Source organism: Brachycentrus maculatus, unplaced genomic scaffold (assembly GCF_059751285.1).
Source record: "Brachycentrus maculatus isolate JH-2025_06_01 unplaced genomic scaffold, ASM5975128v1 h1tg000055l, whole genome shotgun sequence".
NCBI lineage: Eukaryota > Metazoa > Arthropoda > Insecta > Trichoptera > Brachycentridae > Brachycentrus > Brachycentrus maculatus.
In genome coordinates, this window is record NW_028280809.1 from 1215989 (window position 1) to 1233248 (window position 17260).

At 30.1% G+C, this 17260-nt stretch overlaps 1 protein-coding gene across 2 annotated transcripts; it reads right to left on the minus strand.

Annotated features, from left to right (window-relative positions):
* Nucleotides 1-6051: 6051 nt before the first annotated feature.
* On the minus strand, nt 6052-14468 carry Teh2 (tipE homolog 2 phospholipid transfer protein). 2 transcript variants are annotated; one of them, XM_088278087.1, is made up of 3 exons: nt 14011-14468; nt 12277-12659; nt 6052-9200 (listed from the first exon to the last, which is right to left on the minus strand). In XM_088278087.1, the coding sequence occupies exons 1-3, from the start codon at nt 14398-14400 to the stop codon at nt 9098-9100; spliced, it is 876 nt and encodes a 291-aa protein (XP_088134213.1). In that variant the 5' UTR covers nt 14401-14468; the 3' UTR covers nt 6052-9097. The 2 variants fall into 2 exon arrangements, 1 of the variants encoding a protein (XP_088134213.1); XR_015839309.1 differs by having other exon boundaries at nt 7768-9200; nt 12190-12659.
* Between the last annotated feature and the right edge of the window lie 2792 nt (nt 14469-17260).

The window sequence follows — 17260 nt, forward strand, 5'->3', positions numbered from 1 at the left end:
TATACTGTGCAGAATTTGGTATTGTGATTTTAACAGTGTTGCGTATTTATTCTATGAAATATTTATTTTCAAATATGAAAGGAGCTCTGGTTTTATTTCACAAGGGACTACCGGAATGAAAGCAAAACTAATTTAATTTACATTGTTCTCTATTAAAATACGACGGCATTGTGTTTTAGCTCTTATCCTACCTCATAAATATCACTTTAAATCTAAAATATTCCTCGAAGTACTACTAGTACAGGAATGAAGGATTGAATTGAATTATAAATTACGTACTTTGAAAATAATCTTGTAACCAATATGAATGCCTTATTTTTTTAACGTACCTACGTAATTACTTGTTAAAAACGTAATGTTGTTAAACGCATTTAAAAAATCGTAAAAATTACATTTTGACAAAAAATACAATAATAAATTTCAGTGGTGTTTTTTTTTTTGTAGTTTTCTAAATTAAACTGGTTTATTTTGTGGTAAATTTAAAACAATTAAATTAAAATGACTTCTTACATCGAAAATTCCCAGATACAAGACTTCAATTTCTGCCAGGTGCCTACGGCACGGGTAGACGCTCGACTGCGAAACTGGCGTCGCTGGTTCAATTCCCAATTGCAAAATAAATTCATGAAATACTTATTTTGAATTGTTCTGGGTGTTTGTGATGTATTTTCACATCTACTTTCCTTATCCTTACTATACTACTTTCAGACTAGCCTCAAGAAAAAAACAATAATATACCAACATTAGATTGAATTTTTTTTACTTAATGTCAGTCACAGAACAATATTTTAAATCATGCTTTTTTTCTTTCTGCCTAAAAGCAGGTATTATGGTATATTGTCGTCTGCTACACACACATGTAAATATACACATATAAACACACACACACACACACACACACACACATATATATATATATATATACATATATATATATATATATATATATATATATATATATATATATATATATATATATATATATATATATATATATATATATATATAGATATATATTTATATATATATATATATATATATATATATATATATATATATATATATATATATATATATATATATATATATATATATATATATATATATAGATATATTTATATATATATATATATATATATATATATATATATATATATATATATATATATATATATATATATATATATATATATATATATACATATATATATATATATGTATATGTGTGTGTGTGTGTGCGTGCTTGTTTGTATGAGTGTGTATTTTATTTAAATACATATTTACTCGTACGTACATAATATATGAAATAATCCCACTGAGAGCTTTATTTCGACCTAAATGTAGGAGTGCTTGTAGCGAAATAATGCCTGTGGATTCTTTTGAAATCCCACAGGCTATTTTATTATGAAAAAGGAAAATGATTTTCTCGGAATTATTTACAGGATAATTCAATCTTAACTGTCACATCTCTGCCTTTTTTTTATTTTTCTTAACGTTTTTATTTATTTATTTATTATTTTACAATGGATTTTATTTGATAAATTTCTTTACAAATACATAGCAAAGAAGCTTTTAATGTTTTTCTGCACTACTTGGGCATTCATTTATATTGATTTCCTTTACATCCCTTAATTTATGTCTTCAAAAACTATCCAACCACCACATCATCCATAATAATAACATAAATTAATGAATGGTGTAATAAAAAACATTATCTAACTCCTACGCGGACTCATTGGCGCATATTGAATAGTATATTATCAATATGGTGTATGGTCATCAATTACACGAGACATGGTGATCCGTCCTGTACTTCATGAATCATTTTTGATAGGATATAAATAACGCATGTGAATAAGCATAGAGTAGAGAATAATTGTTATATGGTAAGGAAACAGATGAGGAATAGAAGGTTAGATGATGAGGATAGCAGAAATGGCTTATGCATTCAGAGTTTTGTTCTTACTTTTACTATCCTTTGTGATTTTGATCCTACTCCTATTGTGTACGAGACCCTTTAGCAACATTCTCTAAATTGTAAGGTATTATATAAGTATTTTTTTCTTTTCACACTTATTTGCACCCAATGATGCATTTGACATTATATAGCATCGACGCAGTATTATCTTGGTAGTTTATTGAATGAACGCAATAAAATCAGTCTTGTGCTTCTTGTACCAGTCCAGGGTGATATTAAATATATATATAAGAGTGAAAATATTATTTTTCCTAATATTTATTACTTAGAATTTTTATTGAAGTCAAAATTGATGTAAAAAAATGTTTATGAGAAAATCAATACATGCTTAAACTATTTACAAAACGCTCTTGAAGTGTATTCGTATGAAAACAGCTATATATAAATTATCCATATAAATAAATACAATTAAATAAATATTGCTTCTTTAAAACAGTCTTTATTTTAATAACTCTAATGAATTTCACACAATTATAAATTATTATTTGGTAACAACACAGTATTTAATTTTTTTTTAAATATGTATTAATTTATCAAAGTTTAAATTCATCGCGTCAAATGAATAAATTTGTGAAACTTATTATATCACAATTCAAACGGTAATGTTACAGAAAAATACTCACAGAAGAATTTCCAATCCTCGAGCAACAGTTTGTTTCAGAACAAAGCACACTGAAAATAAATCCTTTGTTGTTTTAGATCCTTTGTTGAAAAATGAAAAAAAATTATCCCCGTTGATATTTGACAGAATGATTTTAAATTAATAAAAAATATGTCGAAATCACGATACTCAAAAAAAATTATTCCGACACCGAATAAAGTTTTTTTCAATTTTTTTTTAATGATTGTTTTTATAATAGTGTTATAATGTTTAAGCGTTACGTCAATTTAATTAAAATATATATTTTTTAACAAAATATTAATACGTATTTGTATTACATTATGGAAAAAAATTAACACTGCGTAATTGCGTTATTGTGTGTGTTATTTTTGCGGTAAATGTTTAAATTAATAATTTTGTTTGTTTATGTACAACAGATAGTAATCTACAGGTGTTTACACGTCTGATACCCACTGAAGTTAGGCGGTGACTGAAACGGGCTGAAATATAGCACCATACTTGTTCGGGCAGCTTTTCAGGCAAATGTTTCAGCAAGCTCAACCACCACGTAGAAAAACATTTATTAATAACCCCGTGGTTGATTTTCTAGCGACTGAGGAAACTGATCATTTTTATAACGTGGCTCTTTACTTGGTGCTTTGGACATTGGGGTGTGTTTGTTAGTATGAAGAGGGTGGCAGGGTGTGTATCGTGAATTTTCCCCCTTAGGTGGGTGACCGGACTTTGTGATGTGTTCAGGAAATGTCTTTATTGCTCTTACTGCAGCTGATTTGAGAATTCATAAAACGACTCTACAAAGTTATATTTTCCCTTAGGAAAATTGCAAAATCTTTCTATTTTTGTTGAAAAGCATACATAGTCATACATTTCATGGATGTAAAAATAATCTTGTCCACCTCCGTAGGTCCGATCAACATAATGGTTAGCACGCTCGGCTACCGTACTAGAGGTCCGGGTTCGATTCCCAGGTGAGGGAGTCAAATAAATATAAATGGTTTTTCACTCTTATGTCTATTCAATATTATTTCCCTTTAAGAAGGTTGCAAATTCTTACTGTTTTTGTTAAAAAGCATACAAATTCATTCATTTCATGCATGTAAAAATAATCATGTCCACCTCCGCAGTGGTCAGCACGCTCGATTACCGCACTGGAGGTCCCGGGTTCGATTCCCAGGGGAGAGGGTTATTTTTCACCCTAATATTTATTCAATATTATCCTGGACTGGAAACTGAAGCGGAGGGCCGATCACCTTTCCTTCGTGTGTAAACGATCAAGATAACACTGCGTTTATATGACGCAGTGCCCTATGCACTATCGGGTGCGGATAAGGATTTGAAGAAGAAGAAGAAAAATAATATATGCCTGTAACTTTCTCATTCTTATTTGTTTACTTTTAATAATATAGAAAAACTACACAATTTTGAAATATTTTAATAACCTTAAGATTTAATTTATTATTAGATTAAAACCAATATTTTTAGCTTTTCCACTTTTTTATTTGACCAGCGACCGGGTTTCGTCGTTACTGACATCATCAGACTGGTAAAAATACCACCACTAAAAATATTGGTTTTAATCTAATAATAAATTAAAAATGCAATTCCATCACGAAGTGTCAGTGGATAATATAAATCTATTACCTTAAGATTTATTAAAAATTAATGAAATTATTGTTTATAATAATTTTCTAAATTGCAAACAATTCATTGGTGTATTTTATCGATTTAATTTTTACAATTTAATTTTTCGTGGAAAGTTCTAATTCAAAATATACTATCCTGGCTTGTGCACTTGAAGGTGACTTTGCGAACCGTAAATTGCCGGTTTCTTTGTACAATAAGATCTCCCCCAACCCCAGTCCATTTCGAAACTACCCCTTACCATACATAGCCTTTCTCGAATTTTCCTGAAGCATTTTTATTTTCTTGGGCTTATATTTTCTGCCTTTTTTTTGGAATTGAAACCATACTGTTTTATTGTTATTGTAAAATGGTTTTATATTATTGTATTAAAATTATTATAAAATTAACTTTAATAAGTAAATTAGAAGTAAAGGTTTGTTTAATGTTTTTGAAATAAAAAAGCGTTTTAAAACATGTTCTTTCAATTGAATCTTAATGGTCCAACATACGCTAAAACGCAACTATTTTTTTTGAAACCAGGTTACATTTGACGTAATTTATGTTTTTTTCTTAAAATACAAATTTTGTTGAAAAAATAAGTTTTCCTTCGAATAGAGTTATTGAAAGGTAGAATCAATATATGTTATCCTTTATTTAAACTGTTAAAAATGGACGTGCACTGACGAATGCTCTCAGCGCAGCCGGACGTTTGAATTAATTAATTGAATGAATTATTTTATTGAGTGTAAGGCCTTAAATTGAACAATCTCCTTCGTTTCCTTGTAAGTACTTTATAAAAAATATCCCATGTAATAAAATAAAATATTTTCTCTTTTTCTATTCGATTCTTCACTTAACCTAAGCTGTCTTATCCCCATTCGTACCAAAGAGCATTTTTTTAACAAAGGGAAGTATTCTGGTACCATCTATATTATTTTAATGAATAAATGTCAAGATTTAGTGATAAATTTATTTAAAATATTTCAATTTAATTTGAACCTTCTTATTTTTCTCTGTCACCGTGACATCTATGATCATGTAATCAAAACTGTTTTGAGGCTTTTCTCTCAAACATATAAAAGTTCTTTAAAAGCTTTCAAAGGCTTACGTTGACAAGGAATGTCTGTATTTCAAAAAAAAATAATATCTGAGATGCTCGTATTGAATCTTGTGGGGAGGGATTCACAATATGTACCTACTTAATATAACTATATGTGCATATATTATATATATATATATATATATATATATATATATATATATATATATATATATATATACATATATATATATATATATATATATATATATATATATATATATATATATATATATATATATATATATATATTATATAGGTTAATTTTAAATTCGAAAGTTCACTTCAATTTTAACCTTAAATGTATAACTAAGATATTTTTTTTTATTTGTACTAAATCTAAATACGAAGAGCAGAAAAATCATTTGTTTTTTTTTCCGGTTTTTTTCTTTGGTAGTCTTGCAGGACCGCCTCCGTAGTATAATGGTCAGCACGTTTGGCTACTGTTCTGGAGGTCCCGAGTTCGATTCCCAGGGGGGAAGTCAAATAAATATAAGTGATTTTTTCACTCTAATATTTATTCAATATTACCCTGGACTGGTATCTGAAGCGGAGGGCTGATCACATTTCCTTCATGAGTTGACGATCAAGATAACACTGCGTTTTTATGATACAGTGCCCTATGCACCACTGGGTTGCGGATAAGGGTTTGAAAAAAAATTATTGCCGGAAGGTTATGGGATCTGGAATTGTATTAAACCATTTATTACAAATAAAACCATGTTTATATGAAGAAAGTAATTTATTTCTCCGCAATGTTTGTGTCCAATATACAAGAAGTTTAGTATTATATAACAAATTAGCAATATTTGTGATGATTGCGTAAGTTTTAGCCATGATTGCACACTAGTTTTATGTTTTCTGAAAATGTTCACTTCTATACAAGATTGAATAAGAAGTATATATGACAAGGAGTTAGGAATGCATAAGATAAAGGTTTTTTAAATGCTGTGATTTGATCTTATAAAATAATTAAGGCGCATATAACATAAATGGGCTAGTTTGTGGATCTTTAAAAATATGGCAAGAAATAGGGAGTATTGATTAGGAATAGATTTTGAATCAATGGCTTACACTTGGCAATTGATTAAATATGTTTTTTATCTTCTTAATCTGCAGAAATTAACATAAATTGTTCAAGTAAATAAAAATACCAATTATCTTAAAATTATTTATAAAATACAAGGAGTGTGTTAATAGAGATTTTATAATATACAAAAGTGGCAAAAAATACCTTTTTTGTTACTTAAATTTATGTTTTTGTACAAATTTTAAGGATAACATCACAATGTGTATCGTTAAATTAATAGAACACATATTCATATATAATGATAGCATTTAAGATAACACTTATTTCAGGTTTTTATTATTGAAAATCCCAATTTAATATTTTTTCAGAATTTACTCCCATGTAAAATAACCATAAATTATTTGTTGTGATTGAAATCAATCCAATTTCATACATTAAGATCGAGCGTACGCATATAATACATAAAACTATGTAGATCACAAAATGTATAAGTTTTTAGTTCATCTTCATTAAACTTTAATTTTACTTTTAACATCAATAAATCCACATTTCAACAAATCTTAAAGGACATAATAACAATGATACAACGATTTGTTCCTTCTGATTTAAAGATATATATTTAAATATTGATAGACGCACCTTATAAAATCAGATCTTTCGGCTTATTTTAAGCCATTTATTGTCCATATATACAAATTTCACTTCTGGTCTTAAATAAATATTACTTTTATTCACTATTTAATAAAAAATATGATACATATACATATTTATAAATAAGCGTTAGATGTGAAGTAAGTATACATAAGCCACATGTTGTCGCATAACTTGATAAGCCAAGAATTGTATGCCTTGCGCCAAGCAAAATATCTTAAATTCTCAACGTCTTCAATTAATTAAAGTATTGTATTATAATATTCTCATTACCCAGTAAGCTTTAAGCCATAGTTTTGAATTATTTTCTTATAAAGATGTTGTATTTTGACGTACCTAAGATCCCTACAAAGTCTTGCAATAAGACACGCAAGTTTCAAGTTAAATGTATGATAGAGCTTAAATTTAATGAATACGTTCGAACATTATATCGCATTTTGCGTGTAATTATAATTATTTTTGATAAAACAGAGTTCATTTTTATAACGTCAGCAAGTAATACTTATTTCCAATAATATTATAATATGACGTTTTTACTTTTCTAAATGTCATAAAATAAATTTTACTTTCTTTAATTCAATCAACAATGTTTTTTGTTGTTCTTTAAAGACAGTATACTAGCGATTATTCGAAAGCTTTTTGATATCACGATGAATCTTAAAATTTTATTATTTATAATTGAAATAATGCAAGGTGCTTTAGTCATTTTGATTTAAATCCTTTGAAATACATTACGGTAAGTTAAAATACGTATGATATACGACTTTTTTTTTAAATATTGTGTAATGTTTTATAAATTTCACCCGAGTTATTCTCATCTGGTATTTCATTCCATGTATGATGATTAAATCAGGCGTAATACTTTGATTTATCAACTATTTTTTTTATTTTTCACAACCAGAAACTTCAAAAATCATTTGTAGTAAGTTTTGCTTCCGACTAGGTTATAATAAATTCCCTTACAATATTACACAGTAATTTTATAAGGACAGGTTTGGTAGCAACATTCGTTTCTTAGTTAGCAATACTCGACAAAAAACTTTAAAATAAATAACTAAAGATTTTGTTTAAGTCAATCACAAATATTTCCAATATTATTTTTAATTAAATGATTACACACAAATGTGATCTTAAAATTGTACAAAATCATTTATGAATTAAAATGTCATAAACTTATCATTTAAAGATTATTTTGGTTACTGCATTCCGTATTATGTCGATAAAATCAATCGATTTTAGAAAACACTGATTAATGCTACAATATTTCGATCACATGTCGAGTTTAAATTTATTTTTAAATATTGATCTCTCCTATATCGACTATCAAATCTTGTAAATGCCTATTTTTTATGAACGGTAAACAAAGGTTTTGAACCATCAAATATCATAGTTCACTGTCTATAAAAAGTCGTATTTTTTACGACCATTTATTTATTGACATTGACATACTTGCTGCTAGCTCTCGGTGTAAATCACAGATAACAGTATTTTTATTTTATTTTTTCATTAATTGATTGCACCGTCACTCTTTATGTAAATATCAATCCATTTTGAAATTAATTTTTACTTGTTAACACCACATTTAGATAGAAGTAAGTAGTGATATTTACCAAGTAAAATTTATTTTAAAAATGGATAGATATTACCGCAACGTGACCACTGGATCAATCAATTAAATAATTGAGTCTAGTATGGTTAAAAAAGCAAATACATAGTGGTATTTACGAAGCTAAAATTTAATTTTAAATAAAAATCATGAATAACTCTTATGTGAAAATATTAATAATTAAATAATATACGAATAAGGGGTTGATTTTATGTGTATGTTTATTTGAGTAAATTTGAAGTGAATACAATAGTTGTTTTAAATTTTAAAATATTCGAAAAACATATATAGAAATACTAGACAAAGAAAATAGGGCTTTGTGGGATTCGATAGTTGACCAAGGAGAGTATCAATCACTGGAAAGTATGAACTAAGTTCTCAGACGTATCAGCTACCTGTCCTTAGGAGTACAAACTATAGTTAGAATCGTAAAAATCTGGTTGATAAGGCAATAGTGAGGTGCGGCGTATGGGCGTGAGAGCCTTCGGCTATCCCTTCCAGAGGGCGTCCGTGTCCCTGCTGCCGGCCCTGCCCCGTGTGTAGATGGACTCCTCCGGCTCGTCCAGGTCCAGCTCGTCACACAGGAGCTTGCTGTGGGGGCAATAAATAGTAAAACAAACAAATTAGATTATATAATTTTTATTTGAAGCACTAACTTTGTGATTTTCCATTTTATAATTAAATCGCTTCTTTATCAAGACTGATTAATACTAAAACACTACCTACTAAACAATATTAAAAATTTGAATATTTTGAATATTCTTTAGTAGATAGTGTTTTAGTATTAATCAGTCTTGATAAAGAAGCGGTTAGCTTCGAAACCAATATAATTAATATACATTTTAGTACTCTACAAATTTGTGTTTATATTTTATATATAAATTATCTTCTGATTAATAAATAATAATAAACATTCTCGTTTTTCGTGACTTTATTGATTATCAAAGATATTTTTTAAATCTATATTAGGTCAATAAATAGATTTGTAATAAAGTACGTTTCTATTAGCTAATTTTAAAAGCTGAATTTTTATCAAGAAAGTATCTTCGGAATAATTTATTTCATTAATTTAATTTAACTAATTTTTTGGTCGTATTTTATCAAATTTATGTTTTATACTGATTTCTTGGAAAAACTGCATGTAAAATAATATATTAGTATATAAAAAATGAATAACCCTTTTTTATATACTAATCTACTTTTTAATTTATTTGAGTAATTCTACTTTTTAATTTATTTGACCAGTTACCAAATTGCTTCGTTATCGACATCATCGGACTAATCTAATGATGTCGGAAACAATGAAATCCGATCACTGATATAAATAAAATAAATGTGGAAAATTCTATATGTAAGTCAAACCTTAAATTTCGATTTTGAATATTTAAAGCATTATTTTTGTGGATCATTGTTTTATATTATTTGAAACAAACAAAATAACTTCGTTTTTTATTTTTATAAAGTCATTTGAATTTATATTTCCTAATGTAAATATCATTTCAATTTACCGTGGAATTATAAAAATTATACAACTGAAAAATCATTTTATTTAGAACACATTTTTTGTGAAATTAAAATCAAAATATCGAATCACTAACATATTAACTAAGTTACAATATTTATTGATTTGGCATTTACTTTGTGGAATAACACAATGATTTAAGTACAAAAATAAAACACGTTTATTAGACCAATTTTAAAATGATCAAGGTAAACACTAGTTTCGAAAACTACGGGTGTTCTCATTAGCAGGTGAAAATACAAACTGTTTCCGCAGAAATGAATTCAACTTCTTATAAAAATATTATTTATAACCATTTGTCGTCATTTAAAAATATTTATATTTTAATAATATGTACTAACTACGTATTTTTTTTTTCTAATGTTGGGAAAAACAAGAAAAAAATTCTTAGTGCTAATGTGAACGAAACACTATGTAGTATCTAAAATTCAACATGAATGCTATCTACATATTTATAAACATTATAAATTTTATGCTTTAACAATAATTTATAGCAGATGATTTTTAATCATTAATAGCATTGAAAAAATAATAATCCTGATACCCATCCATAAACTTAATAATTCTAGGGCATATTTTTTTTTTCATTAAATGATTCGCAATCACTTTATGGTAAAATCTATCGATTTTTAATTTAAGTTTTATTTACTATTCATTTAGTGGTATTTACAAAGTAAAATTTAAATTTTAAAATGCATAAATGTATTAGTATCTAAATGCAACATAAAAAAATATATAATAATAATTCCAACACGATCATAAAGTTTCGCTTGCATATCTGTTTGCATTATTGATGCTCAATTGATAAGCGATATTCAAACAAACAAACAAAAATCGGCACAATATTTCAATCCCTAATTTAAAAATATTAAAATATATTTATTAAAAAAACAACTCATAAATAGCAATTTTGATTTTTCCGGTGTTTTTATTTGTTTATTTCGTAGTCGTACAGGAGAAAGTGACCAACTACCAACACGTAAAATGTTCAGGAGGGTGATTTAAGTCACTTCTGCTTGGCAAGAAAATAAACACCAATGCAGTTAGTCATTTTTAACAAGTCAACATATTATACTTCCAAGTTCAAAATCCTTTGGGATTTTTCTAGTGCAATATTAAGCTAGTAAGATATGAAATAGTCAATGATCACGTTTTTGTAAAATAATGCACTTGGTCACTTTCTCCTGTATGACTACGATTTGTTTGTTGATGTTTATAATTTTATATCCAACGGGACAATGTGCAGTATCCAGTTTAAATTCTGACAAAATTGTTATAAATTATAACGCAGACTAGAAATATTCTTCAGTGAATGCGAAAAAATGGCGTATATTTATTTCTGTATATAAGAATAACAATAATTGATTAAATATTTCAAAATCTTCTAAAAATTAACATCAAACTTCGAGATTTAAAAAAACATCATTATGAAAATAAATACATAAATAGTGATCAATCTAAAAATAAACTAAAATAAAATGTGAGTAAAATGAGTAGTTTCTGTAATTAAGAATTACAAAAATCGATTAAATATTTCGAAAAAATTAACATCAAATAAGACAACTTCAAGATTCAAAAAATATTATTAGGAAAATAAATACATAAATAGTGATCAATCTAAAAAATAAACTAAAATGAAATGTGGGTAAAATGAGTAGTTTGCGTAATTACGAATTACAATAATCGATTAAATGTTTCTAAAAAAATTACATCAATATCATAAAAATATAACTTTATTTTAAAATCACTATAATAATTTTTATATAACTTAAATTAAAATGTCTCCCGGCTTCGAAGCTAACCGCTTTTTTTCAAGACTGATTAATACTTGAATAAGTCCTGAAAAAGAATCGGTTAGCTTAGAAACCGGTAGACATTATACACAAGTTATAAAATAATTGTAGTGATTTTAAAACATAGTTATAATTTTAGTATAAAATAGAAAATCACAAAGTTATTGCTTGAAGTATAAATTATATAAAATACACAAATAGTGATCAATCTAAAAATAACTGAAATGAAAATTGAGTAAAATAAAATAGAAGCGACTATTATTACCTATGAACATGCATGGTCTACTAGTGGGCACTGTGTGTTGGCTACTAGATGCGGGGGAATGGCGGGGCGCTCGTCGCGCACACTTACTCCTCCTTGGCGGGCGGGAACCTCTCGCTGGCGCGGTCGCCGCACGCGCAGTGCCAGTAGGCCAGCACGCCCACGGCCAGCGCGAACACGAGCGGCGGCGCCACCACGGCCACGGCCAGGTGCTGCAGCGTGGCCGGCCACGAGTAGCGCTCCACCACGCGCTCGGGGTGCACGCGGCTGTAGTAGCACGGGAAGGCGGCGGCCGCCTCCAGCTGCTGGCGCAGCTCGCGCGCGAACGTCGTGCAGTTGACGCGCGGCGGGTAGCCGCAGCCCTCCGTGTTGATGAGGTACTTGGTGTCGTACACGTCCCACTCGATGCTGCTCGTCGTCAGGCCGCTCTGCAGGAACTCCGAGTACGGCATGCGCGAGTAGTTTACCAGGATCTGTAAGCGTAAGACGATATTTACACACGATATTCGAGACCTTAGCAGTTCCTGTATTTATCGTCCATCAAAATTGGTCCATCAAAACGGTGAATATGAGGATTTCGATATGTGCTCTGCAAGAACTCCAAGTACCTACGACATGCGCGAGTAGTTTACCAGGATCTGTAAGAGTTATACAATCTCTAAACATAGCTCCTGTATTTATCGTCCATCCTAATTGGTTCACGGTGAATATGTGGATTTATAAGTGCTCTGCAAGAACTCCGAGTACGGTAGGCGGGAGTAGGGTGTCAGGATCTGCAAGCATTAGACGATATTTGACACCTTAGCACATCTCTCGAATAGAACAAACTCTAAACAAGGTTCGTGTATTTATCATTAAAGGTTGGGTAACGGTGAATATGAGGATATTCAATTTGACATTGTCAGCACTGAGATCATTCTATAATAAATTGCAAGTCGACATTAATATCATGGTGTGTCCCATCTTTCACGCAATTTGTCTTTGATCTATACCCTTTTCCTCCCTCCGCTCCCTCGTCCATATATGTTGACAAATGTCTAGTTTTGTAATTGGAACAGTTCTTGTTTTATAATACTCATATATGTGTATAAATTTATGTTACATAGTCGACATTGATATCGTGATGTACGCTTCATTTCCTACAATTTTATTTCTCTTTGACTTCCAGCTTTGATCTTCCACTTTTCTTTTTTCTTCCCTACTATTCATATATTTTACAAATTTATAAATGTGAAATATAATTGGAAGATTACAAGTAATTTTTCTATAATACTCATATATCGCTCACTCCTTTCAAGAACGTCATAAATCAAAAAACTTTTCAGGAGAACGTTTTTAAAGTTTAAAAATATAATACAATGTATTAAAAATAAATATCAAGCCACTTATTGAACTTTTAACTGTGCAACAGATCTTTTTAAGTAAAACCTGGAGGTTTTTCTCCATTTGAAAAATATTTATTTAATTTAAAAAAAAGTAATTAAACAATACTTTTTCTTCAAAATGCAAGAACAACACTTTCTGCCCTGTAGCGGGTAAATAGTTACAATATGCCTCTTACTGGGATATAGTACTTCTGGGCATTCCGAAAACACGCACAACTGGCAATTTACGATTTTTGATTTATGACGTTCTTGAAAGGAGTGAGCGATATGTGAATTACTTGATGTGACTATTTTGTCAAATTCTCAAATAAAAACATCGTGTTTTTTGTATAAAAAAAAGCTTGCCGCTGAAATTCGTGACACAATATCAATAATATCGTTGCTGTATAATGAAATCTATGCATCTACTCAATTGGAAGAAGTGAACTTGTATTATTACCTGGAAGCATCGGGTGTGTGCTGTTGTACATCCCTCCCTGCACGATGCCCAAGAGCAGTTCTTCATGCCTTCGACATAGAGGTGTTCGCTCACCGCGCACGTGATGGCCTCGGACTCGAAGTCAGCCAGGATTGTCGTTATGGCCGGCTCTACCACGAAGGGGATGAGGAACAGGAACGCGAAGACCGCCAGAATGGCCGAAGTGCCGAGGCACAGAGAAGTATAAAACTTGGCCTTCTCCACTAGGATGGCCAGTTTCTCCGCTGCTGTCGGGGGCACTGGAGATGCTGGCGGTGGGGGGCTCTCTCCTCTGTCGCTCAATACCTCTGCGCCCATGATGATAGTCGACTCGTCCGAATCCATGGTGGAATGAAGTGATGACCCCTTCATGATTGCAAATTTAGTCGGATCGGTAACACTTTTCAAATTTTTTAGTGTTTAATTTTACGTACGTCAATTTTTTTCTGCACTGGGCACTTTTATAAACTTTTAGAATGATGGAAACAAAATCGTTTTTGCTGGTGCTATTACAATATTTACACTTTGAATTTCAAATATGTTGTGTATAATCTAATTAAACATTACAATGAAATCATCTAATCTTTTATTCACAATTATTGCGATAGATTTTGGCGTTTTTACTAAGTAACCACTGACTGTAGTCGAGCCGTTAAACTATGTTGAGCTAGAAACGTGTTGAGTTTATTTTCAATACCGCTAGCTGGTGAGATTCAACAACGAAGTCTGCGTTTAAACTAGAACTAATAAATTGTTTTTATTTCTTCTTCTTTTATTTGTTTCGTTATTCACGCGCTCTCCCCTCCAGCGCTACCGATTATCACTGACCACAGTTTGTCGTCTACCCCCGATGGCCGAGCTGTCGTCTGCCGCCCGAGCGAGACAACTCTCATCGTGCAACGGATGAGTCTACGCTCCCTTCGTTGTCACCTCACACGATAGCCGAAACGGGCGGGTGAAGTTCAGAGGATGATTGACGGATCGACGCAGTCAACTGATGAGGATGAGACCTCTAGCCTAATCCAGAAGTCGAGAGGGCTCTGAGGATTACCTAAGATGCGATTGACGAATTAAATGCGGAAGGAGATGAGCTATGTTGCTTGTCTAGTGTGCTAGTGGTGCTCCAGTCTCGGAGGGCGGGTGATGCTGGGTTCGGGGCTAGTCCGGCGGCAGTTCTCCCTCGGGAGGGTCGCAGCCGGCGCTGGGGATAGGCGGGACGGACGGGCGGCGCTAGAACCCGCCCAGCCCACTGTGGACGGGACTCTCGTGCAGGAGGGGAACGCCTGAAAACGTAACGAATGTTCTTTTAAAATACATCCTTTCATTACAGTCCAAGTACTTCACCACATAATCAAAAATAAGTAAAAAAATTATATTATACTGCTCCATAGTGTAGTACATTGTTTCGCAAAGTGTGTGCCGCGGCACACTGGTGTACCGTGGTGATTAGTTGGTGAAAAGTCTAGTTCTGTAAAAATTACACAATTGCTCTAAATTTTGATTGCCCGGCTAAGTTAAGTAGGCTATTTCGCATTAAATATGTTACCATAATATGGTAAATATGCACCTCCGAAATTTCTTAATTTGGTAGGTGTACCTTGAATAGAAAAAGTTTGCGAAACACTGGTGAAGTTACCAGTGGCGTGCACAGAGTTTTTAATCACGGTAGGCAGTAGGGTGGATAGATACTAGGTAGGCATAGTAGACACCGGTCGTGTTTTATATGGAACGCAAGTAGTCCATGGTAGGCACTGCTTTTTTGCCTATATACAATAGAATGCACGCCTCTGGTGGTTTCCACGTTCCAATACCATGGTTCGATTCCCGGGAGGCTCAATAAATATAAGTGATTTTTCGGGTAAGGGATCTTTCCCTTATACTTCACTTTCTTAGATGAAGTATGAAATATTTTAGTTCAAAACATTAAACGCAAATACTGTATTAAACTTTTAAGATTTTTTGGATATCACCATAATGATAAAGAAGTTTTTTGGAAGAAAATATTACTGTCTTATACGTAGCATAGTTTTCGTAAACTTAGGCAGTATTTATTACCTCTTTTAAATTTTCCCGCATTGCGTCATACTTATTACGATCAAATTGGTATAATATATTTTTTTTAAATCATGTTATATTAAGTATTTTAAAGTTTCTTGTAAGTTCAAGTATGGGTGAAGGATTACGCATACGATGTTTACGACTTACTGCATTACCAAAGGTTTCATTATCCAACCAAATGGCGCCAGATTAAAAAAATATATAATATTGATGTTTATATATATATAAATATATATTATTATTAACCATTACATTATTATTAAACATTATTATTATCCGCTCCCTAGGTGGAGCATATGGAGTCCACAAACTGTCTCCAGGCTTTTCTGTTTATATAAATATATATATATATATATATATATATATATATATATATATATATATATATATATATATATATATATATATATATATATATATATATATATATATATATATATATATATATATATATATATATATATATATATATATATATATATATATATATATATATATATATATATATATATATATATATATATATATATATATATATATATATATATATATATATATATATATATATATATATATATATATATATATATATATATATATATATATATATATATATATATATATATATATATATATATATATATAAATATATATATATATTTATAAATATATATATATATATATATATACATAAATATATATATTTATGTTTATTTACATTTTCTTTAATATTATGCGATAATTTTATTTATATAATTATATTGACCTTTCTGGTTATCATCGGTGCCAATGTCATTGTTTATAAATGTTTGCAATATTATGCGTCGTTTTAATCGGTAAGTTTACCAATAAAAACATAACTATTTTATTATATTTAAATATAGGTAACTGGTTCAGAGATGTATTTTTGGAATTATCTAACGTCCAAGTGAGCTACGAGTTATGCAAGACTGCTTATCACATTCCTACTTAGGCTTCAAGTTCATAAGTTTTATAGCCCATTCCTTATTTACTGTTTATGTTGAAAGCTACTATAATGTGAATTAATTCTTAAGCGAAAAATTTTAGGCAAAAGAACTCGCTGTTCATCGATGTAGGCAATCGTTTATTGTTAAAAAGGTATGAAAACACATTAGAAGACATGGAAATGGGTGTTTTTCTTACGTGACGGATC